The sequence below is a fragment of the Dromiciops gliroides genome, chromosome 4, assembly GCF_019393635.1.
Source record: "Dromiciops gliroides isolate mDroGli1 chromosome 4, mDroGli1.pri, whole genome shotgun sequence".
Taxonomy (NCBI): domain Eukaryota; kingdom Metazoa; phylum Chordata; class Mammalia; order Microbiotheria; family Microbiotheriidae; genus Dromiciops; species Dromiciops gliroides.
The window spans coordinates 435,878,490-435,904,417 of record NC_057864.1 but is presented as its reverse complement, the minus strand read 5'-3'; the positions used below and the strand labels follow the sequence as shown (position 1 = coordinate 435,904,417).

The 25,928-nt window shown below is 44.0% G+C and overlaps 1 protein-coding gene across 1 annotated transcript in view; it reads right to left on the bottom strand.

The window, feature by feature from the left end:
- Window positions 1–3,422: 3,422 nt before the first annotated feature.
- ELAPOR1 (endosome-lysosome associated apoptosis and autophagy regulator 1) overlaps window positions 3,423–25,928 on the bottom strand; it is a 114,416-nt gene continuing 91,910 nt past the window's right edge. The window contains 17 exon segments of the mRNA XM_043963885.1: window positions 3,423–5,462; window positions 7,679–7,756; window positions 7,758–7,845; window positions 8,540–8,586; window positions 8,588–8,632; window positions 8,634–8,718; window positions 8,802–8,927; window positions 10,791–10,892; window positions 11,771–11,867; window positions 12,468–12,648; window positions 16,726–16,899; window positions 18,724–18,987; window positions 19,769–19,906; window positions 20,242–20,347; window positions 21,807–21,897; window positions 22,202–22,330; window positions 23,473–23,650. Coding sequence (XP_043819820.1) covers window positions 5,400–5,462; window positions 7,679–7,756; window positions 7,758–7,845; window positions 8,540–8,586; window positions 8,588–8,632; window positions 8,634–8,718; window positions 8,802–8,927; window positions 10,791–10,892; window positions 11,771–11,867; window positions 12,468–12,648; window positions 16,726–16,899; window positions 18,724–18,987; window positions 19,769–19,906; window positions 20,242–20,347; window positions 21,807–21,897; window positions 22,202–22,330; window positions 23,473–23,650 — 1,992 coding nt within the window. The 3' untranslated portion in view covers window positions 3,423–5,399.

The following is a 25,928-nucleotide window of genomic DNA, read 5'->3' as shown; positions in this document are numbered from 1 at the left end:
GTCACTTTCTCTAGTGCCCAATAAAGGTGTATTTTCATTTTTTTTTTTTTGTGAGGCAATGAGGGTTAAGTGACTTGCTCAAGGTCACACAGCTAGTAAGTGTCAAGTGTCTGAGGCCGGATTTTTTTTTTTTTAGTTAAGCTTTTAATTTAATGTTTCAAAAAATATAGTTAAACAGACCAAAGCCCATGTCATCATCAGACTCTTCGGACTCTTTTTTTTTTTGCTTCCTCTTTCTTTTTCTCCTCAGCTGGGGCAGCTGTGCTAGCAGGAGCAGCACCTCCAGCAGGGGCAGCACCACCAGCTGCTGGGGCATGTCCACCAACTCCTACATTGCAGATGAGACTTGCAATGTTTACATTGTTCAGGGCCTTTGCAAATAATCCAGGCCAGAACGGTTCAACATTTACACCTACTGCTTTAATGAGGGCATTAATTTTATCCTCTGTGACCATAATCTCATCGTCAGGATGAGAGCAGAGTAGATGCAAGCGAGCTCGGAGACGGCCATTTCGGGAGATGGATGAGGAGAGACTTTTTTGTAGTGGTGCTAGCCGCAGCTGAAGTGAGGGTTCACCCCAACATGGCCTTAGCTTCCGAAGAAGAACTGAGCACCTTACAGATGTCATGGGATGCAGAGCACCCCAGAAGTTCTCTGGGGCACACCAAGGAATCTTCTCCTTGAGAAACTAAACCAGAGGACAGATAACGCCTAGAGAGATAACTGAACCAAATTGGACTGAGCTAGCTTGGGATTCCTACCCTTCATTCTGGTCTCCCTTACCCTGGGGAGATAAGTTTGGGTGTGGCTTTGGCCTTTGTGTCCTGAAGAGGGATCTGTAGCCACCCCTCACCCAATTCCTCTAGCTACCACCAGTGGGGGATGGTCCTCCCTCACTAAAAGAACTTTCCACAGGCAGATGATCCACCCCCATCAGTCCTCTAAAAAAGTACCTTCCAGTCTCCTGCTCGAGGAGAATGGTACCTCTGAGCCACCTGCCTTTATACCTATCTCCCCCATGAGAAGTCCCAAGGATTTCTATCATGGTTTCCCTTCCCTCCCCCCCCCCTTCCCTTCCCTTGCTCCTAAATAAACTACCACCCTTATTCTAACTGCTTTTGTGCTGCAAGAGGGTGTAATTCTTTAAAGATGAATTCCCAAGAACCCCCAACCCCCAACCCCAACCCGTACCCCATTTCCCCCCCTAACATTTTGAACTCAGGTACTCCTGAATCCAGGGCCGGTGCTTTATCCACTGCACCACCTAGCTGCCCCCCCCCCCCCCCCCTACTCTTACAGAAAGGAAAAATGCCATTTTAACACTAACAGAAAAGAAGTATTTTAACATAATCCATCTAAAACCAATATTTAATCCATGGAGCTCTTTTTGGTGCTCCTACGCTCTGGCATCTGCTAAGGGAAGTCTGGAGTTTTGTGATAGAACTTTCAAAATAAAACTCAAGCTGTCAATTTTGGTAGAATCCCTGGGTGAGGACAGAAGAAGGGTTCTTAGAGCTAAGCTGGAAAACCTGGTTGCCTGAGTAGTTATAATTAATCTGTCGTTCAGGTATTTTATACACATGCACTCAGTGAGCCTTCCCATACTAATTATTTTTTATTGCATTTGTGGATGTCCTTCAGTCACGTCCCATGCTTCCTTGCTTCTATACCTTTGTTTATGCCATGAATTTAGTCTAGAATGGCTACTTCATCCATATTTACCTTGAAATCCTACCTATACTTCAAAGCTTAAAGGCCACTTGCTGTATGATGCCTTCTCTCATATTCCCTCTCCTTCTCCTCTTCCCAAAGTTCCTGCCCCCTCCAAATCTTGCCAAGTGAAATTTAATGCCAATCTGCTTCTAAGTAGCATGGTACTAGGGAAGAAACACTGGGCTTAGAGTCAGAGGACCTGAGTTTTAATCGGGGCACTGCCACTCACTTTCTGTATGATCTTGGGGAAATCACTTCACTTTTCTTGGGCCTCAGTTTCCTTATCTTTAAAATAAGGGGGTTGGGGAATCTACTACAGGACCTCTGAGTTCTCTTCCAGTCCATAATCTATGATTCTGTCACTTAGGCTAGCTGCCAAGAGCATGATGGGAGCTCAAAGTCCATTATCCAAACTCAAATATGAGACAGGGATAAAAAATTTGCTACTAGGGGCAGCTAGATGGCGCAGTGGATAGAGCACCGGCCCTGGAGTCATGAGTACCTGAGTTCAAATCCGGTCTCAGACACTTAATACTTAACTAGCTGTGTGACCCTGGGCAAGTCACTTAACCCCAATTGCCTCACTAAAAAAAAAAAATAAAAATAAATTTGCTACTAGAGTAGAGAACAAGGTGAATTTAAGAGACAGATTTGCCCTGAGGGACTTTCTCTAATGCTGGCTGGGTGTGGCTATGGGTCAGACTCACAAAAGAATTGAATTAGGTCATCTCTCAAAAGATCTGCACCTACTCTCCCATAGGGAAAAGGCCAGAGAGCTGTTGCAATTAAACAGAGTAACAGGAGATGGCGCTAGGAGCTCGGGGAAATCAGATTGACAGCTCAATGGGGAAGCAGCAAGTGGTAGCTCTGGAGAAAAATGTTCCAGATGGGATTCAGCACTAAGAAGTAGAAGTTTTCTGGGCTGAGCATATACCTCCTCCCACTGGTGGTAAACCAGAATGTGTTTCCATATTTGTTGGTGGGATTGGTCTGGTAAACAAACACTAGGCCTCATGAGTGGTAATTTTGTTTTGTCTTGTTTTGTCTTTTGTTTTTGCAGGGCAATGAGGGTTAAGTGACTTGCCCAGGGTCACACAGCTAGTATCAAGTGTCTGCAGCTAGATTTGAACTCAGGTCCTCCTGAATTGAAGGCCCAGTGCTTTATCCATTGTGCCACCTATCTACCCCATGAGTGGTAGTTTTTAATAGTGGCTGAACCAAAGTGTGGTTTAAACCTGGATGTAGCTTTTAGAGACCCATGTTTGCAAGGGGCCCAAACTACATTTTGTAATTATTAGCATAGTTTCCAACTCCCCTACTAGACTGTACGCTCCTAGAGAACAGGAATCATATATCTTTCATCTCTCCTTCAGTGACTTGTACACAGCAGTCACTTAATAAATGTGTCTTGAATGATCAATGAAACCAGTCAGCCCTAAAACTATAGAGGAATGCTTAGCTCCTTTTTGCTTGCCATCCAAATGTACTGATGCTCATTCCTAATTCATGCATCTATTTCCCAAGCTTGTGTTCAAGGAAAAAAAAATCCAAAAGGTACATTTTTATTTCACACGCACGTTACATGCAATACCCATCCCCTAACAAACTACAAATTTTTGGAAAACAGTGTAAAAAGGAAATCCAACCCGTTTTGACATGACAGAATTTTGGTTTCACAAAGCTGAAAAAATGCATTACAAAGTCTCTGTTGTATAAATATAGTCAGTCTTATCTTTAATGTACAGTCATACCAAAAAAAAAGTCAACAAAAAATCTTTGTTGGTTGGCATAGGAAATCCCTGGTCCTTGAATACATCATAATTTTTCATTTGTGCCCCCAGCCAAACATAGGAATTACTTACAAGATGACTAATACTATGTCCCAGGACTTTGGCCATCCCAAAGAGATTTTTAAGTCAATTCCTCTCAGAGAGTTGTGTAATATATTATATTCCTTGGCAAAAAAAAAAAGGCTTTCTCAGAAATCAAATCTAAAATATTTCTAAAACATAAATGCATCTGTCCAAGATCTCCAAAGAGTTCAAGGAGTGATGTGGGGAGATGACTACTAGTGATCCTGATGGTGCTCTGGGGTCCCAGGTAGACCCCTGCCTGTACCCTGAGGAATGGAAAAGAGGACCTTTGAAATGTTTCAACCAAATCACTAGAATTCAAGGTTGTTCTGAGGGGGCCAGACTTTGGCTATATAATGCGACATTAGGAGGGTGAAGGGGGTATGATTGTTCCCACTGGGGCTGTTTTTGAGAGTGGTCTGGGAGCTCTTCTCACTGTCCTTTGAAGCAGAAGGGAGAAAACACCACAAGAGGAAAGAGAGTGGCCACGTTCCCTGTCAAACGGAGAGGGCTGGGCTAGGGCTAGAAACAATTGTAAGGATAGAACTACAGAGTAAAGTGTGTTCATTCCTGGGAGAATTTCCCAGCAGTCATAGATACCAAAGGTGGAAATGACCACCACAAACAGAGAACTTGTATAATCTAGTGATAAACTCTACCCTCCCATCAGAGCCACTGAGGGTAGTCTAGAGTGGCACAGGGGCTATATTGAAAGAATTTCTATGTCAGCTGTAGCTAACCCAGCTATTGTGGAGGACAGAGACAGAACTTTTCAATGATAACTCTTTTTTTACAAATTGGATATCAACTGACCATTAAGTAGTACAGATGGAAAAACGTAGACAAATGCCACTGGCCAAGGGACCATCATTGTCATCTCAAAACAGGAGATTGAAGGAGAATGGCCATCAGAAGTGGGAGGGATAATAAAATTTTGAACTCTTGCTCTGGTTTCTCCAGCCTCTCTTCTTACAGATTTGGTGAATGATAGAATTAAAACAAAGGGACACAGCTAGAAGAACTGGGTTTGGGCTGGTCCGTGTCCCCTTGGGGGCCAGAGGGAGATGGCAGGGAGACAGGGGACAATGGAAATGGAAATCCTTCAGTATAACATCAGGGTAGGGAAAATATCTGACCAGATTCTTTAGTAAATTTCTTTATTAACTTTCTTATTAGGCTCCAGTGAGAACATCTCTGTGATAAGAAAGGGAAAAGTACCACCTAAGTAAAGGGGAAGAAAATCCTTAAAACAATCCCCCCCAGCTCCTTTTGTGTTTTACACACGAATGTTGCTCCCAATTATACTTGCCATGCCCTGTCCTCTCCACTCCGGTTCAACTGGGTGTTCAGAGGAAAGGAGGCATTTTCTATTCAAACATCAATTAGTAGGAAAGGAGCTTAAGAAAACAATCTGACTTGGCCACCTAGTTCCCCAAGGGGAAACTGACGAAATACAAGGAGTGTTTGTGCCTTTTGATAAAGAACCAGAAGTTTGCTCCATAAGAGAACATATTTTTTTTCCATTTTGGAACAATTGAATCATTGGTGGATACAGATACAGTTTGGGAGGCTGGATCGTTTGGACAAACAATGCAAGCCAAAGGAAGCCCTTGTACAGACAGGGGTGTGTTTGGCAGGTTTGGGGTAAAAAGGGTGGGAGGTTTGGGTGTTGTATATAAAAAAATTCTGAAATTTAAACATATTTATGATAAGGCCACATAAAGAACCTTCCAGCTGTAGGTGTGGGAGAGAGCTGGGTTGACACAGTCACCATGGGCTCACAAAAACAATCTGCCTAGGTGAGGAAGCAGGAGGAGGCAGGTCTGGGCCCCTCACATGTCCATATCTCCTGAGGATGTCTTCAGCGGCACTGAGTCAAATCCATCTGGTGTCCTCTGAAAGAGAGATAGTGAATGGGGATGGCTGGCATCCTTGGGGCTTCTTCTATACCCAGCAGGGGAAAAGCAGGAAGTAGGGACTAAGGGAGAGAGAGGTATTGCAGGAGGGCTAAGGAATAGGTGGGAAAGGTTAGAAGGGTAAAATTCCTGATTTCAATAGCTACATAGAAATGAGAACTTTTATCGGTATTTGAACTTTCTTCTTTTTTCTCAAGGACGCCTTATTGATCAAGGGAATTAGAAAAGCCAGTGATAAAAGTTAAAACAAAAAGTTTTTTAAAAGACAAAACAAAAACTTCCTGCCTCATCAATGTAATTAAAATTAAACCTTCTCTATGAAATAATGTTGAACCTTTTCTAATGTGCTTCCCCATTCCATTCCCATCTGCCCAAGTTCCTGGGATTGACTATTTTCCCACCAGAAGACAAACAAATAAGGCAGGGGAGATGAAGGGAGCTGCCTAGCAAAGTGAACAGAATTCACCTTCCTTCCTTCCTCCACATCTCCAATCCCCCCGCCCTCTCATAAGTGTGCCCTCAGTTTCCTCAATTGTAAAATGGAGATCATAAAGCCCCTACCTCCCAGAGTTGTTCTGAGGATAAAAATGAGATAATATTTGTAAAGCTCTTAGCACACATGCCCAGCACATAGTAGGGGTTATTTATTAGCTATCATCTCATTATTATTTATGTATACACATACATACTACACATGCTTTTAAGTCACTTGATACAGGGCAGGAATTAGGGTACTTGTAGAACTGTAAAAGCTGCTCATGCTGGCTATGCCTTTTCCTTGGCTCCATGCCCAGTCATACAGTAGTGTCTGATGCTCATATTTATGAGCATCAAGCTCACTGGCTCACCCACACAAACCCTATCCCTCCCAACTCTGAGTCACGAGTCCCTCACACAGTGAACGTCAGCTGTATCTCATTGCCCAAGAGGATTTGGCCAGGATGCCTTGAGGGACAGTGTCCCCTGCTGGCCAAGTCAGGTGCCTTGTTCCCACTACTTTGGACTAAAGCCAAGTTTTAGCCTAGGAAACAGTAATAATGCTATTCCACATTTATAAAGCACTAGCTTTCCAAAGGCTGGAGTCAGCCTAATTAAAATCAAACCCTCTCTACAATATAATTATATGGTCTTAATATGGGTTGGTTTGTTTACATTTCCAGAAAGAGTTGTTGAGCAGTTTGCCTAGGATCTACAAGAAAAAGATTTCTTATTTAGGGCCGGGAGGGACCCTCGTATGATCAACAAGTCCAAATTGCAATCTATGAGACATTGCGGGGAGGGAGCACTATTCCCCGAAGGAAACTGAAACAAAGATGCATGCAGGATTATACCACCTTAGATTTGCAGTTGGAGGGGACTTTACAGGTCTTCCAGTTCAACCTCCTCATTTTACAGATAAGGAAACTGAGGACAACAGTGGGGAAATGCCTTGCCCAAGGTAATGTTGGGATTTGAACTCAGATCTTAGGACTTCCACTGGAGCATGTTGGGTATTGTGGGGAAAATAATCGTCTTTTGGGGGGGGCGGGGCAATGAGGGTTATGTGACTTGCCCAGAGTCACACAGCTAGTAAGTGTCAAGTGTCCTGAGGCCAGATTTGAACTCAGTCCTCCTGAATCCAAGGCCAGTGCTCTATCACTATGCCACCTAGCTGCCCCACACTAGTCTTAATTACATTCAGGAAACCTGGGCTTGAGTCTCAAATTCTAACAATATCAATATGGCTATTGGCAAATTACTTAGCCTCACTGAACCTCGATGGAGATAATAATAGTTGTACTCCTTACTATATAAGGTTTTTTTTTGAGGAAAGTGCTTTGTAAAACTTTTTTTTTTTTTTTGGTGAGACAATTGGGGTTAAGCGACTTGCCCAGGGTCACACAGCTAGTAAGTGTTAAGTGTCTGAGGCCAGATTTGAACTCAGGTCCTCCTGAATCTAGGGCCGGTGCTCTATCCACTGCGCCACCCTAGCTGCCCCTTTGTAAAACTGAAAAGTGCTACATAAATCTAGGGGAAAGTTCAATGGAATGAAAAAAGATTAGAGGGCAGAAAAGTAGGGATGGGGAGGTTAGGGGCAGCAGAACAATGGGTCACTCGGCTTCCCAAGAGGGTCATTCCTTCCTCGGACTCAGCTCTGGGTCCATATGCCCAGCCCTGGCATATGCCTTTGGTGGCAGGTGCCTTCCCCAATCTACCTTAGAAGTGAACGACTTGATCTTCCCAAAGAGCGACTTTTTGCTGGTGATATAGAGATCATCCTCTACATCCTCGCCCCTCCATGATAGCACAGCTGTCAGCGGCAGGCAGGTCACAGTCCTTCAGGGTGGCATTCATTACCAGCTTGGAATATTTGTACTCCAGTCTATGAAAGAGAAGGACGGGAAAACAAACACATCAGTTTGGGTTGATGGTGTGCAAGCAAGCCAAGTCAGAGATAGTCATTTCCCTTTCATAGCAGGGGGAGACGAGTTACAGGGTAGAGGTGGCAAGGTTGAGCAGAAGCTGCTGGCTGTCTTGGCTCTCTATCCGATAATCTGTTTTCTAACATTGGCTACTTCAGTGAATTTCAAAGCACAATATAAACAACCAAATACCATGGAAATAAAAATATTCAGGCTAATAGAAAAATTAAAAATAAACATGTCCTTACTTTTCATTTGAGGACTTCCCAGTTATTCTGATTTTTTTTTTTTTTTTTTAGTGAGGCAATTGGGGTTAAGTGACTTGCCACAGGGTCACCACAGCTAGTAAGTATTAAGTGTCTGAGGCCAGATTTGAACTCAGGTACTCCTGATTCCAGGACCGGTGCTCTATCCACTGTACCACTTAGCTGCCCCTATTCCGATTTCTAAGGCACTCCTGATAGTGATGTCCAATATTATCACCCTCACTTAAGAGGTAAACAGAGAGAAGTTAAGTAGGTAGTCCTAGATTTGCAAGGTTGGGGGCCAGTGCATGGAAACGATCCCTGTAACCTGAATCCTGAGATGCTCTCCCCAGGCTCCGGGCAACATCCCCTTCCATCCCTCTCTCTACCCAAATATCTAGTCATGTACTTTTGGTTCTTTTTCCAGAAGTAACAGGTCATGACAGTGAGAAGAACTAGCAGCACAGGTGCCTGCAGAGATGCCCACTTTGAGCCAAAAATCCCATCGTCTTGCAGATGGTAACGCTCTGGTCAGGCAGGGAGATGCCTCCTGTACACAGCTTCGGATCTCGCCACACATAAGTGGTTCTCTGTTGGGGAGAGAAACAAGAGTTTTAGCATCAAACCTCTACTCCGTCTGGATTAGTGAATACTCAATGGGGGGACCTTACCTGGATTCGGCCACACAGCTACTGATGATAGCATGGTAGTCAGAGCTGGAGCAGAGGGGGCATGCCGTCACACTCTCCCACAAAAAGTGGAAGTTACAGCCATCACAAGTCCCATCAGAGCATTTCCTAGTAGGACGGAGGAAGGAGAATATTACCCTGGGGGGAGGGGGAAGAGGGTGGGAAGGGGGGGGTTGTGTAGTAGAAAATTCTGGGACTCCACTCTTGTCATAGGTTCTCTATCTTATCCTTTCCCCCAACCCCCAGATCCTCCATTATTTCTCCCAAACTTGGATTCCCACTATGGTCTATTCACACTAATTGCTAACATAGAGGCCCTCGATTCTTAGTTAGCCAATTGTTTTTCTGTTTTTTTTGGTTTTTGTTTTTTTTTGGCAGAGCAATGAGGGTTAAGTGACTTGCCCAGGGTAACACAGCTAGTAAGTGTCAGGTGTCTGAGGCTGGATTTGAACTCAGGTACTCCTGAATCCAGGGCAGTGCTTTATCCACTGCACCACCTAGCTGCCCCCCGGTTAGCCAATTTTAACATCACTGTACACAAATAGTGTATATTATAAGTGGCTTGTCAACCAACCCTATGTGTCTCTTCTTCTGTTTGGTAGTGCCCTCTGTACTCCCAACCTCTCTGCCCATCAAGATCCCTACCCACAGCAAGATTCTCACAGTCGGGGCAGCTGGGTGGTGCAGTGGATAAAGCACTGGCCCTGGATTCAGGAGGACCTGAGTTCAAATCCAGCCTCAGACACTTGACACTTACTAGCTGTGTGACCCTGGGCAAGTCACTTAACCCCAATTACCTCAATAAAAAGAAAAAGAAAAAGATTCTCACAGTCTCCTCAGACACCAACATCTTCCTACCATATTTATGTCCCTGCTTAGTTGATTGCTTGGAGGATAGGGCCACTAAAGGTGAGCCTTTAAATCACCACATGCCTCACGTAGGTCCTTTCCTGATAGCATTTCCTGTGTCTTTTCCAGTGGCTGAGATTCCTCAGTCTGTCCCTGTGTACTTTAAAGAACTAGCTAAGGGGCAGCTAGGTGGCACAGTGGATAGAGCACTGGCCCAGGAGTCAGGAGTACCTGAGTTCAAATCTGACCTCAGATACTTAACACTTACTAGCTATGTGACCCTGGGCAAGTCACTTAACCCTAATTGCCTCACTAAAAAAAAAAAAAAAGAACTAGCTAAATATGTGTAAAAATAGAATTCAGAGACAGAAGCTCTTATTGTCTGCATAGAACAAATGAGTCAGAGGACCCAGAGCTATCCTCAATCATTGTCTGACAGCAGAAGATGGATTTGACTCCTTCCATTGGAGTGTTCTTTTCCTCTGTGAAAGTCCTTCACAAACTGGCTCCATCCTACCTTTTCAGGCTAATTGGATATCATTCCCTTTCACTCACTCAATGGTCCAGCCAAACTGGCCTTCCTGCAGTTCCTCACCCAGGACATTCCACCTCTCATTACTGAGCCTTTGATAGGCTCATTCTGCCATGCTTGGACTATTCTCCTTCTTCATCTCTACCTCAGAATCACTTTAGAGCTCAGCCCAAGGGCCACCTCCTACCCGAAGCCTTTCCTTTGCTCATAGCTGCTAATATCTACAACTGCCTATCCCAGGTGACCGTGGGTTAATTTGCTTCATGTATGTTTTGCATTTGTATATGTGTGTCTTGTTTCCCCAAGTAGTCAGTTCTTTGATGGTCTAATTAGACAGGGGACTGTCTAATTCCTGTCTTTCTATCCTGGGGCTCAACACAGTGTTTGGCACACAGTGAGCACTTAATGAATGCTTTTTTGATTGATTAGTTCCTGAACCTATTCAGGGCTCTTTGTGTCCCCAAGGACCCTCGAGGAGGCCCATCTCCCTCTATCCCCTTCAACCATCTCCTGAGTGATAGAAAATGTAAGCAGCAGTGGAGGAAAAGAATATACTTTGGGCTTCGGCGCTCCCCATCGATTGTGCTTACACGGGCAGAGAGAGGCTTCCAGGGTCAGGTTTCAGCGGATTGCATCTGACTCGGACAGTGGTTGACCTCCCAGAAGTGCACGATTGTGTCAACTCATTCGACCTGCAAAGGAATCCAGACCACTTGGGTATACCACAGATACCTACTGGTGCTGCTGAGGAGCGAACTTGGCACGGACCTAAGGCCCTCTGCTGGCAGCTAGGATGCTTGGGTTATATGGTACAAAGGGAGACAGCCTAGAGGACTGGTATTGCCTTGGCTTATTCACGTCTGAAAGAGGGCGGGGAGAAAGATCAGGAGCCTCGGGAAAGGGGAAGAGGAGGAGTCAGGAAGGAGATCAGAGGGCTTGATGGTAGAGCAAAGAAGCAGTGGACAACAGAGGCAGAATGGGGCATACATTGTCAAACACGGCCAGTGGGTTCATTGTTTTGTTTGACTGAACTTATTTGTTACAAGGTAAGATTTTTACAGTGGAAGCAGAGGTGAAAGTAATTTAAAAGAAAATATTTTAAAGTCAGTAGGGAGATGAAGCACAGGAGGTATGGCTCATTGTGAGTACGGATTGCTTCATTCTTTGTACTCATGTCCCTAGTGCCTAGCATGGTGCTCAGCACATAGTAGGCATTTAATAAATATTTGTTGATTGGTTGATACAGAATTGGAGAATCTTTAGTTTGAAGAGGTTCGCAGAGACCCTCTAAGCTCTCCCTCTTGCTCCCAGGGTAGAAATGCCCCAAGGATAACACAGAATTCCAGAAGATGGTGGGGTCAATGGACTGTAACTGTACTTTATGGGTAGGTGCTTCACAGGTAACAGTAATTTTATGTCTTAGTGTGTGGCCAAGGAGAGATGGATGGATGGATGGATGGATGGATGGATGGATGGATGGATGGATGGATGGGTGGATATATGCTAGATAACTCCCTGCTTCACCCATGGGTAGTTTCTTTACAAACCATACCTCTGGATAGTGCCTCACCTGTAAAAGAAGATCACATCTGGTATCCTCAGAGTTTCAGAGGGAAAAAGTTCAGCTGGGGCAGTGATTCCATCAAGATTCATATCTGTTGTTACCCCTGCCAAAGTAAAGTCTCCCAATTAATTCTCAGTAGGAACACAAGCTGAGAACTACCCTATTCCTCTCAGCCCTGTATCTCCCCAGAGATTTTGCAAAGGATCTATGAGCTATGCTGTGTAGGGTTACTCAAGATAGTCAGGTCATAGTTTCAGATCATGACAGATAGGTCATGCTTTCAAATTGTGGTGCTGAAAAAACTTTTGAAAGTCCCTTGGACAGCAAGAAGATCGAGTCAGTCAATACTTAAAGAAGTTTAATACTTATTCAGGCTATTCGCTGGAAGATCACATTCTAAAGAAATACTTTCTCTACATGATGAGAAGATGGGACTTATTGGAAAAGACCCTTCCTGATGCTGAGAAAAACCGAGGGCAAAAGGAAAAGGGGATGGCAGAGGATGAAATGGCTATTGTCAAGGAAACAACGAACATGAACTTGGACAGACTTTGAGAGATAGCCTGGAGTGCTATGGCCCATCGGGTCACAAAGGGTTGGACACGACAGAATAATTGAACAACAACAAAATGATTCCTTTGTGCTCAGAACAACTGTGGGACCTTTCTTCTATGTCTGAGACCTGGCTGACAGTGTCACTCACCTACAAGTCGATCGGCAAGGCTGACAGGCTGTGAGGAGACTCCAGCTTTATAGCCTGTCACCTCTGAGGGGATGATGACTGACTGACAGGCATAAGATGTGACGGATTTAGAGAATCCTGACTCCCCCTCTGGGATCCGGATGTCAGTGACATTATCTGTGCATGAAGCCATTTTCTTACCCTGGGGAAGAAATGCATCGAGGGTTAGGGAAAACCTTCAGCGGGGAACACAAACTGGCTAATGTCTGAGATGTCTGTTTTTCTGTTGTCCAGAACAGGAAATCATCCCTTTTGGACTTAATTACCAGCTAGGGAGAAAATGAAGACCAAGTCCCATGTGTCCTAGTTTTTGAGACTATGCAACAGGGGTCCCTATCCTTTTGTGAAGAGCTGTTTTCCATGTGAGATAGTTTGAGATCACTTCATTGAGATCTGATATCATTCATTCATTCACTCATTTGCATTTTGAATTCCAAGTTGTCTCCTTCCTTTCTTCCCAACCCTGTTTTAGAGAAAGCCAACATTTGATATAAATATATCTGTGGACTGATTTTTGCTAAAAGTGGCCCATCACTGTAGAGAATGCACTTTGAGATGATGAACAATCCTCTTATTGTCTGCTGAGCTGGAGGAGCCTTTTAAAGGAGAGACAATCAGTGGGCTTGTTCTCTTTCTTCAACCCTCCAGGTGGCATCATGGGACTCTGAGACATTCATGGTAGGGCATGCACAACTAGGTAGAACAGGAGATAGGGTGCTGGGCCTGGAGTTGGGAACATCTGAGGCCAAATCCAGCCTCAGACACTAACTAACTGTGTGACCTGGGTTAGTCACTTCTCTTCTGCCTGCTTCACCTTCTTCCACTATAAAATGGGGGTAATTAATCACATCTATGTACCTTACAGGGTTGTTGTGAGGATCAAATGAGATAATATCTTTAAAGCATGTAACACAATACTTGGCACACAGTAGGCGCCTAATAAATATCTATTTCTTTTCTTCTTTCCTTCTTTTTCCACCCAGGCACCATGGTATCTGCCCTCACAAGACAGCTAGAATAGGGGACTCTCTACTATCCAAGTTGGTGCCTTCGTCCCTAACTCCATTCTCTGCTTGGTGTTTCCTTTCCTGAGTAGATGACTAAGCACCGACCTCAAGGTACATGCGTCTACTCGTCAAAGTGACCAAGAGATCCAGAGGTCCAATGCTTCCTAACTGACTGTGGTCAAAGGAAACTTCTTCACTGGAGAAAATGATAACTGACAGGTGAATAACTAGGAGTTATTTGAACAGTGCTGAGCTAAAGTGAAACGTGGCCATGTCTTTTCAGAAGTGCCCACATACTGCTTTGTGTTTTTGTTGAGGTTTGTCAGCTTCCCAGAAAAGACTGTAACAGTGGTCCTAAGTCACCAAATCCTGTTTTAAGTTCATTTTTGTCAAATTTATTCTGGTGAGTATTCTGTGTTAAGCATTCCTTCTGTGTGTAGGAAATAAATACCTGTCCCATATCTGATTGACATTGTAGGCTGAGTACCTTTCTACTCTTCCTTTTTGGGGAAATCCTAGATATGAACCAAAACCTGAACTGTAAGTAAATCAACCATGGGGTACTGGGTAAGGGTAAATTTAAGAAGGTGAAATGAGTGAGGGTAAGAAGGTTTGGGCTCCTTCTCATTAGTAGCCAGGCTCCCCCAGGACTGTACCTGGTCCAGGCTGCATACCTGAGTCCAGAGTAGAGGAGTCCCCTCCTAGCAAAGTGAGTGGGGGCAGTATTTCAGCCTCCAAGAGCACATCAGTTGTTGTTTAGAGGAAATAGGCACAAGTAGGTTAAGAGACTTTGTCCAGGGTGATATGAGAAAATAAGGATCAGGGTGGAATTTCAAGTCTTCCTGACTCTATCTGGTATATAAAATGAGGAGGTTATAGTCAGTAGCTCTCTATATCCCTTTGGGTTCTATGATTCTGGGATTCCATGTCATGTGGCCTCTAATAAATAGTAAATACGAGATTCAAACCCAGGTCTTCTGATTTCAAATTCAGGACTATAGATTCACAGGTAGAAGGGACCTCCGGGAGCATCAAGTACAGCCTGCCTCATTTACAGATAAGGAAACAAAGGAGGGTAAGGGTCTTACCCAAGATCACCAAAGGAGGAAGAACTACAGACGTGGCCTCTTACTCTGACCTGGGCTGAGACTCTGTCATCCAGTGTGGCCAACAGTCCCAAGCTTGTGCCATCAGCATATTTTGTTAACATACAGTATATGCTTTTGCCCACATTATTAATAATCATGTAAAAAGTACAGAGATGAGGACACATTCTAGATCATATGTGATGCCTTTGCCAGATTTTTCCTAATGTGTACATGTGATCATGTCTTCCCTTCCCTCACAAGTCATTTTTTTTTTTTTAAGCAAGGTAATGAGGGTTAAGTGACTTGCCCAGGGTCACACAGCTAGTAAGTGTCAAATGTCTGAGGTCAGATTTGAACTCAGGTCCTCCTGAATCCAGGGTGGGTGCTTTATCCACTGCGCCACCAAGCTGCTCCCCCTGACAAGTCTTAAACACCTTCCTTTTTTTTTCTATTGTGTCCAACTCTTTGTGACCCCTTGGGGTTTTCTTGGCAAGGATACTTGGAGTAGTTTGCCATTGCCTTTTCCATTGGATTAAGGTGAGCAGAGGTTAAATGACTTGCCCAGGGTAACACAGCTAGTAAGTGTCTGAAGCCACATTTGAACTCAGGAAGATCAGTCTTCCTGACTCCAGGCCCAACATGCTATCCACTGAGCCAAATAGCCTTTCTAGGCAGCTACCAGATAACACCCAAATTCTTTAACCTTGTTTTTAAGGCCTTTCACAATAATTTGGCTCCAATATACTTTCCAGACTTTCATAATACTACTCTATGCAAACAATTTCTTATCATTCTCCATTCATGTTCAGTGATTTATGGGGTTATAACCAAAGCCTTAAATACCCTTCCCATTTCCTTGTCCCATTTTCTGTTTGCAGAAATCCTAAGTATCCTTCAAGATTCAGTGAGCTTCCTAAATCCTAGACAGCTAGGTGGCACACTCAGCTAGGCCTGGAGTCAGGCTACTTGAGTTTAGATCTGACCATAGACACCAGTAGCTGTGTGACCCTAAGGCAAGCCTCAACATCTGTTTGCCTCAGTTTCCTCAACTGTAAAATTAAGATAATAATAGCACCTACCTTGAAGGGTTATTATAAGGATGAAATGAGGTAATATTTTTTAAAAGCACTCAACACAGTTCCTGACACATAGTAGGTACTTTATAAATGCTTATCCCCTTAGGGCAGCTAGGTGGTGCAGTGGATAAAGCACTGGCCCTGGACTCAGGAGTACCTGAGTTCAAATCCAGCCTCAGACACTTGACACTTACTAGCTGTGTGACCCTGAGCAAGTCACTTAATCCCAATTGCCAATCAATCAATCAATCAATAAATGCTTATCCCCTTCCCTTCCCCCTGCAAAAAAAAAAAAATCCCTTTGGCTTAAAATGACTTTTCCTTATCTGGGTTACCTGACAGCACTTTGTCTATTCCTCTGTCATGCATTTATTTTATTCTATTTTGCATGGTAAACTATCCTTTTACATATTATGCCTTTCCACTAAATCACAAGTTCCTTGAGGGCAAGGATTATTTCTTTTTTTTCTTTTTTTTTTTTTTTTGCGGGGGCAATGAGGGTTAAGTGACTTGCCCAGGGTCACACAGCTAGTAAGTGTCAAGTATCTGAGGCCGGATTTGAACTCAGGTACTCCTGAATCCAGGGCCGGTGCATTATCCACTGCGCCACCTAGCCGCCCCAAGGATTATTTCTTATTGATTTTTATATCTTCCCCGGCATCCAGCTTAATGCACATTGGCATTTAATAAATGTTTGTTGAATTGTATTTTTGGGGGCAGCTAGGTGGCACAGTGGATAGGGCACTGGCCCTGGATTCAGGAGTACCTGAGTTCAATCCAGCCTCAGACACTTGACATTAACTAGCTGTGTGACCCTGGGCAAGTCACTTAACCCCAATTGCCTCACACCAACCCCCCCCCCCAAAAAAAGAATGGTATTTTCAAAAATGCTTTAAAAACAGAGAATCCCCAAATTTTAATTATCAAGGAAAAAAATGTATTGCAAGGGAAAGGAGATTCCCCACCTTTTTTCCCCTCCAGGTCATCAATATCCATCAACAGCCTTTTCCATGCTCTCTCCCCATGCATACACTTGCACACGTTTTACCTGGTTTCCACAGAGGCTGAGGGTAAAGTGATGGAAATACTTGAGGCCTTTGGAAGTAAAGCTCGGTCCCCCAGACAGGGAGACAGGATTTGCCAAGGCCGAGAAGTCATAGTTGAAGGTTCTGGCTTCGTTGGTGACAGAGAAGGTGCAGTTGTTGAAACAGAGCGAGTGGATCTGCAGGGAGGAAGAAGAGCCGGGTCAGGCTGTCTGGTCCTCTGGGCACTGAGACTGGAGAACACACAGGAGCTACAGTGAAGGTGGGACCCAACCAGGCACTTTACCAAACTGAACCAGCCCAGAATGAGAGGAGAGAGGAAAGAAGAAGGACTGAATTGCAATGAAGTGCTGATAATGAGTGATCACAATGTCTATCCTTTGAAACCAGACCTCTCTCAAAACACCATCTTCCCATTTAACCCAGGACTCAGACACCCTTGTTTTAATAGCACAGGAAACTAAGTTACTGTCAAAGGAAGGGTAGCTAGGCTGAGAGAAGAAAACTCGGGAGTCTCTCCCCATCCCCACCTCCATCCCCTTTCATCGTACAAGAATGACTCACAGGTGATTTGCAGGTTTCCACAACAGGCAGACAGCCTAAATCTCCTATTTCCCCTTCTCCATCCCAATCTCACTTCTTAGGGTTTTTGGGGGGGTGGCAATTGGGGTCAAGTGACTTGCCCAGGGTCACACAGCCAGTGTTAAGTGTCTGAGGCCAAATTTGAACTCAGGTCCTCCTGACTCCAGGGCCGGTGCTCTATCCACTGCGCCATCTAGCTGCCCCACTTCTGAGTTTTTTGTGAAAGGACTACCCACAGCTGCTCTCTTTCTCCTAATCTTATTCCTTTTTTAGGGAAGTCATTCAGAGGCCTTAATAACTGATAATAATTGACATTTAAAGAGCATGTTAGGGGCAGGTAGATGGTGCAGTGGATAAAGCACCCACCCTGGATTCAGGAGGACCTGAGTTCAAATCCAGACTCAGACATTTTACACTTACTAGCTGTGAGACCCTGGGCAAGTCACAAAACCCTCATTGCCCCGCCCAAAAATAAAAAATAAAAAAGAGCATGTTAAAGTTGGCAAAGCACCTTACATGAAGCTTTTTTTTTTTAAGTGAGGCAATTGGGGTTAAGTGACTTGGCCAGGGTCACACAGCTAGTAAGTGTTAAGTGTCTGAGGCCAGATTTGAACTCAGGTCTTCCTGAATCTAGGGCCGGTGCTCTATCCACTGTGCCACCTAGCTGCCCCCACGAAGCTTTATAGAGACATTATTTCATTAGAGCCTGGAGATCATACTGTGCCACAGCAAGAGAGGGGTGGATGTGATGAGAGTCCTCTCCATGCCTTAGAAGATAGTGATGGTAACTGCCCCCTCCCCACCAAAGTTAGGTTCCCAAACTGGAATAAACAAATTGTTAGGAAATCAGGCTGAATTAGACTGAAAACTTGGGACACCAGGGTTCTCTCCCTCTCCTCTTTCCTCCCACTTTTTTTTTTTCCTTTTTTTTTTTCTGGGCAATGGGGGTTAAGTGACTTGCCCAGGGTCATACAGCTAGTAAGTCAAGTGTCTGAGGTCAGATTTGAACTCAGGTACTCCTGAATCCAGGGCTGACTCTTTATCCACTGCGCCACCTAGCCGCCCCATCCTCCCCACTTTTTTAAAAAATGAAAAATACCTTTGGTCACTTGTTAGGCCCCCGCATAAATACCACACCCCCCTCTAGGTTTATATGGATCCTAATCTCTTATATTTATCCCTAAAGGAACAGGACAAGATGAACTCCATTCCATGCCACCCTTGAAGGTCAGAGAGAGGACTGAGCTCTGGAAAGTAAGGGTATTTCTCATTCATAGGGCCAATGTGTCCTGGGCCTCCAATAGCCTGGGTACATGCCCATGAAATATGTTAGAGCTCAGATGCTTAAGATCTCTTCGGCTTGATTAAATTGCAGTCAGTCTGACAGGGGAAGTGAACGGGTGGAGTAGACTGGGCGGCACCTTGTTACTCTGGGTCCCCGGGCCACAGGGCACACAGGCCTGGATGCCATAGGGCTGATGTGCTCTCAGGAACGTGTTAGCAGGACACGAGTGGCAGGCCCCAGATTCTCGGTTGATGTAGTAGCCGGCGGGACAGGAAGTACAGGATGAGCCAGAGTCAGAGGCCTCCAGGGCGCAGAGGCGGCAGTAGGAGGCCACCCCATCCATGACATTGGTGACATTGATGGAGTAGAGCTTGGCGACATCATTGGTGTACTTCCGACCCTGCCACAGAGACGGCAAAGAGAAAGAGAAAAAGGATAAGAATTTGAGGTCCCAGGGAAAGAATACATAACTGAGGTTCCTGGAGATCAACAGATCTGCCTCTTATCCTATAATTAGAGAATAAGCCAAGCAATACTCGGCTGTGTTTACTGTATTCATTCTTTTCTTTTTGTTTTGTTTTTTTGGGGGGTTTTTTGCGGGGCAATGGGAGTTAAGTGACTTGCCCAGGGTCACACAGCTAGTAAGTGTCAAGGGTCTGAGGCTGGATTTGAATTCAGGTCCTCCTGAATCCAGGGCCGGTGCTCTATCCACTGCACCACCTAGCTGCACCTACTGTATTCATTCTACCACTCATCTGTGCATTTCACAAATATTCAGTCAACACCTATTACATTTCATTTCCCTCCATTTAAATGCAGGGCCATATCTAGAATAGACACAGAGGAGATCTTTGTGACAACAGAGGTTGTTAGATTCTGGGACTGGTTACCTAGGAAGGCTATGGTACCACTTACCCAGGAGAGCGTTAGGAATAGGATGGATCCCTACCCGCCTGGTCTGGGTTATCTCAGGTAGCAGAAATAAGTACCCCAGACTGGTTATGAGAAGATAGATGAAATGATCTCTTAAAAGTCCTTCTAAAGCTAGTGCTCCAAGCATAACTCCCCTCCCCAGACCCCACACCAAGGCTAGTTCTGAGAATTCTCTCTCCTTCAAATTGTCTTTTCCTGAGCAATGAGGTTTCCTAGGGATGAGAGCTGGGGTAAGTGGAGGAACTTACTGTCTCATGGGAGGTAGTCCTTTGGAAGGCCCAGGTGAAGCTCATACTGGAGTTCTTCTCAATGATATAAGTGTAGGACTGTTTGCCCTTGGCTCCCTTCCATGTTTCCACTGGGGTGTTGGTCCTGGAATTCATTCCCTGAATCCAAGACAAGGATAGAATTTTTGTACTGAGTCTGAACCCTCTCCAAACCTGCCCTGGTCTCTCCGTTCTATCTTCCTCATGGCAGTGAGTGAAGAAGCAGGGCATGATGCCCTAATGAACCACTCCGCTCATCATTCAGCTGTGAATACCCTGAGAACAAGGGCGGTGCCTCCCCCTTCTTCGGAGTCTCCATAGGGCACTGAAACATAGCTCCTTCCCCTCCACCCCATGCTTCCCACACACAGTAGTTGCTAACTACAGTGAGCAGACAAGGCTGACCCACCCTCTGGTCCCAGGAGGTACCTCAACAGGCCAGGGAAGCAACCTACCACCATGAAATAAAGTTCGCAGTTCACGGAACACACCGTCTCAAAGACAAAAGTGATTCTGGCCACCTCTTTATTCTCTGTGTCTGCCATCACTGAATGTGGAGGGCTGTGGGAGCAGAAGCCAGATGTCACTCCTAGGGACCCATAAATAGCAAGTTTAAAAGAAGCACACAGGCTGAAAGGGAGATGAGCAGGATCAGGCACTGGGTGCTCTGCAAGAGGCCTTCAGGTCTCTAGTCTCCTTTCTTTAACAAAGGCCTGCCAGTGCCTACCCAGCAACTCAAATCCCATCTCTCCCTGCACTGAGGGCACAGTGACTCTTCCTTTCCCTAAGTGTGTCTGACGGTTCGGACCTATGCGGAACCAAGAGAGACATTAATGGGGGCTTTTTGAGGATGATCAGGCACCAATGAAAATCCTAAAAATTTAAATCATCTCTCATGACAAGCTCATGATGAGATTCAAGCAGAGTAGGAAAGAAGAATAAGTGAAGTTACACTGACTGGCAAAAGAGAAGTTTATCAGAGTTTTGTTTTATTTATTTTTTCCTTGAAAAGCACAACTAGAAGAAAGAATTCACGTTGCCTCCGGAGCAATTCATCTATTGATGCCTTTGCTTTCCACTCTGGTCCTGCACCTTGGTGCTGGGGCCCCCATATCCTCGGCTCCTCTGTTCCTAAACAATGGTTTCCGTTTGCCATTGGATAAGGAAGATCTTAGCCTGGGCTCACAGGGGCCCGAGCCCAGGGGAATCAAAGAATTTTAGTGCTTGGAAGGGACTTGAGAGTTCTTCTAGTTAGGCCCATGCATACAGATAAGGAGGCAGGCCCAGAAGGATCAAGTAATTTGTCCAAAGTTAAGACAAAGGCATAACTAGACCCGCCCCCCCCCTTTCCCCTACTCCACCCCTTAGTCTCTTTACTTTTAATCCAACACCTCTTCCAGTATATCGTATCTATCTTCTTTTAAAAAGGGAGAGGGAATATTTCAAATATACTTCTTGGCCATTGAAGACAGAAGGATAAAAAATGGGAATAATCCCTCTTTGCAGGGAGGCCTGATTACAATGTCCTTTCTCTAAAAGTCAGGGCAAGAATGAGAGCTGACAATATTGTGTACCAGAAGGAAACTGGCTGGAGAATCATTGAAATCTGTGATTGAGTGTAAAGTCTGTAACCGAGTAGAGGTCAGTGAAAATAGGTGGTACAGTGGTTACAGTGCTGGGCTTGGCATCAGGAAAGACCAATCTGGCCTCGGACTCTTATTAGCTGCATGATCCTGGGCAAGTCACTTAACCCTTTTTCCCCTCTGTTTCCTCATCTGTTTGGACTAAATTCCTAATGCCCTTTCCAGCTCTGACACAATTTTGCGATGCAGCAAGACAATAGGGATGCTGTGCTACTCTAGGAGGGTATACAGGGTAAACTTCCATATGTGGCCAATAGGAAACCATGATTTCATCCAGATTTGAAGCCTCGGAGCCATCTCTTAGAAAAACTTAGTATTTTGTGTTTTAGATGTGGCAGCTGCAGCTACAACCCCTCCGGGGAGTTTGTCTTCCTTACCTGAATCCTGGTACAATCAGCGTGAGGATCATGAAGTCATTATCTGAGGCTCCAGCAGCTGTATAAATGTGGTCACCAGCAACCTCCCAGCCTGAAAAATCAGGGAGAAGAAGGTGTATTCCTGAGGCCTGAGCAGTTAGGACCAATTATGACTAAACTCAGAGAATGAGGCAAAATGAGTTCTGAATGGACAGAACCTTCATTCCCCCAGTCAAGGGGTCCATGAGGTGATCTAGTTACTTTGGTCAAAGACATTGAAACCATCAGGACAAGAGGAAAAATAATCACAAGTTTTGGAAGGCAATTCTCATTTCTACAGGGTATCAATGACACTAGGGAATATTGCAGAGCCACCAATGTGGGCAGTCATAGAACCGAAAGGGGAGGGCCCTTACCTGCCATGCCCTTGTACTCAAAATTGATTCCACTAAGAACAGTAGTTTCCATATTTGTGGGCAGTGTATTCCACCATTTGTATTCAAAACCCAGGGCTGGTTCAGTCCCAGCTGGGCAGCTAACACAACCTAGGAGGAGATGAAGCATGAGGAGTTACTGAGCAGGAAGACTCTACTGACCCAAACTGGAACTGCAACCATGTTGGTTAATGACAACAATAGCCAGACAGTGAAAAAAGGTACAGTGCTAAATTCTGTTCTAAAAAATGTTTAATCGAGGGGCGGCTAGGTGGCACAGTGGATAGAGCACCAGCCCTGGAGTCAGGAGGACCTGAGTTCAAATCCGGCCTCAGACACTTGACACTTACTAGCTATGTGACCCTGGGCAAGTCACTTAACCCCAATTGCCTCACTAAAAAAATAAAAAAATAAAAATGTTTAATCGAGGGGCAGCTAGGTGGTGCAGTGGATAAAGAATCGGCCTTGGATTCAGGAGGACCTGAGTTCAAATCCAGCCTTAGACACTTGACACTTAACTAGCTATGTGACCCTGGGCAAGTCACTTTAACCCTCATTGCCCTGAAAAAAAAAAGATTAAAAAAAGTTTAATCCACTGACTCAAAAAATTTAATTCTCATTTACCATATTTAACAAACTCCAAAATGACAAAAAACTGACCAGTATTTTATAGGCCAGATGAATATTCAGGCACAGAGAATGGTGAGAGAAAAGACAAAAAGGACAGAGAAGTGCTGGACACCTACAAGTTCTAATTTTTCAATCTAAAACCCTGGTGTATTTTATAGTTCAGGGTTCAAGCCCAACACATGCAGTTTGTAGTAGTGGATGTAATTCATCCCCCACTCTTCCGCCCCCTCACCCCCAGTCATTCCTGGACTCTGCTGTGGCTAATTGGGCCACCCCTGTTATTGACACATAGGTACCTCATATCCGAGTAATTTCCTTCCCACCTGTGCCAGTGTCTATAAGATTTCACTGCTAGAAGAAGGAAGGAAAGAGATTCTGAAGTGGACTCTAAAGGGGATGGGACTAGAACTAGGGTGTCCTGTATCCTAGGATGGTCCTCAGGACAGTGCTCCCCCTCAAATCAGAGGCTTCTGGTTCTTACCACATTCCTAAGGAGATAAGAGCACACACACACAGTGCCCATGGTGGGATTATCAACCTACCTACCCATGGGACCCACTGTAGGGTAAAATGGTAAAGGATAGTTCAATAGGTTAGGACAAGAGGTGAGGAGTATGAGTTACCTGAACCATTGGAGAAAGTGCCATAGGGGCAGGGCTCACAGGTGCTGGTGTTGGTTTTGAAGAATCCTGGGTTACAGGGTGGGCAACGGGTCTTCATTCCAGAGGCTGGAAGTTTCACTGCTCCCTCAAGATCCTCACTACAAGTTTTTGGCTCTGCCCATTTATACATGAGCTGCGTCTGAAGGAAAAAAAAAAAAAAAAGACCCAAGGATTGCTAGCGATCCACCTTGTAGGATTCACAACATATCAAAGGGGTACAATAAATAAGCAATTAGGTCCATTGGAAATCAAACCAATGGGCAGTGGGAACTATGCGGAAGAGGGGTACTCATTCATCCACTGATTAATTTATCCATTCATTGACATATCAACCATTTTTTTTAGTGACTAGTATATATAAGCCACAGTGCTAGGCACAATAGGAGAGACACAAAGATAATGAAAATATTATCCATGGACTGTGTTAGGAACTACCCTGTTAAACTGAATATATATGTGAACAAAATATATGTAAGAGGGATTCAAAGTTTCACTTACAATTTCCCTCTTTGTATATGGAAATGCTCATATTTATTGTGGCTTGTCAAGTTCATAATAATAAAAAAGAAAATTTAGCAAAATATTTTAAAAATATATTATCTGTGCCCACATAGAACTTCTTGTTATTGTTGTTCGTCCCTTCATTCTTGTAGAGGACCATGACAAATGTCATGACTTGCAACGAATTGGATCTAAATGAGGAAGGACTGTACAACCTCATTCTCTTCTCCAGAGCCATCTGGGTCCAGTGGCAAGATATATATCAGGACGACTAGAGATGGCCCCGGATGTTTAAGGTAACTGGGGTTAAGTGATTTGCCCAGGGTCACACAGCAAGAAAGTGTCTGAGATAAAATTTGAACTCACATCCTCCCAACTTCAAGGCACGTGCTCTATCTACTGCGCCACCTAGCTGCCCTCATAGAACTTACAATTTGGGAAGAAGGGATATGACAAGTATATTTTACTATACAGTGATGATATATTATTGTCTCCATAATTTTTTTGTTGAAAAAGCTGAATTTACCTCTCCATACACATATACACACATATAATCTTATTTAATTGCTAGAATTTCTGTTATCCTAAATTACTCTGTTTTTTATAGGCCAGATAATATATTCAGGCATAGAGAATAATGTTAAGGGCGGGCAGAAAAATACTAGATTTATAGAAGTTTAGGGTTCCTCTTAAATTTTACATTTCAAAACTTCAGTGTAGCTTATAGTCCAAGGCATTCTCTAGCCCACCAAGTACTAGTCATATTATCTGGCATATAATTAGCATGGAACTTACTGAGGTTAAAACCTCCAGAAATCACCCCCAACTCCTTTCTCCTCATTGGCTCACTGGCCTCTACTGTGTCAAACTGGGCCAACCACAGACTGGAAAAACTGGTTAACATCCCCTCCATGATAGCTATGTAAACATTAATAAAATCATATGGGTTTAAAACATTTTTTTTTGGTTTATTTGTTGTGTTATATTAATAGTTTTTCTGATTTTTAACTAGTTTTTGATCCCTGATATAAACCCAACTTGGTCATGATGAATAATATTTTAATATATTACTGTGTTCAATTAGTTAATATTTTATTTAGTACTTTTGTGTTTATATTCATTAGGGAAACTAGGTTATAATTTTCTTTTTTTAGTATTATCTTAGCCAGGTATTAAGGTCAACACCTGAGAAGTAGTGTGAAGAAGTCAACAGAAAGCTGATCTCAGAGTCAGAAGTCCTGGGTTCAAGTCTTTCCTCCAACAAATATTAGTTATATCATCCTGGACAAGTTCAAACCTAACCTCTCAGTGCCCCCAAGTAGAGGTTTCTCATCAGATGTGCCCAACCCTAAAGAAATTGTAGGTCAAATTTCATCCCCAAACCAAAAATCTAGGGTGTATTATTAAAGAGATGGTTGTTAGTTCATATCTAGAGAAGGAATTGGTGATCACAAAGAGTCAGCAATGGTTCCCTAAGAACAGGTCATAACAGAACAACCTAATTTTTTGCAATGGTTACTAAACTAGTAGATCAGGGGAATGTTGTTGATATAGTTGTCTAGGTTTTACCAAAGCTTAAGAAAAGTAGGTCATATATTGTTGTGGTGGGGGTGGGGGGAGGGAAATGGTTAGGTGACTACAATCAGATTAATTCAGCACTGGTTGGAGGGCCAGACTAAAAGAGTAGTTGTTAATGTTTCAATGTCAGAGCAGGAGCTCTCCAGTGGAGAATCCTAGAGGATCTGGAATTGGCCCCGTTCTATTACACATTTTTTATCAATAACTTGAATAAAGGCACACTCAGCGAATTTCGAAAAGACACAAAGGAGGCAGGGATAGCTAACAATAAGGGAATGATAAAAGTCAGGATCCAAGAGCATTGAAAAAAAAAGTCTCAACTTCTTAAGATTGGAGAG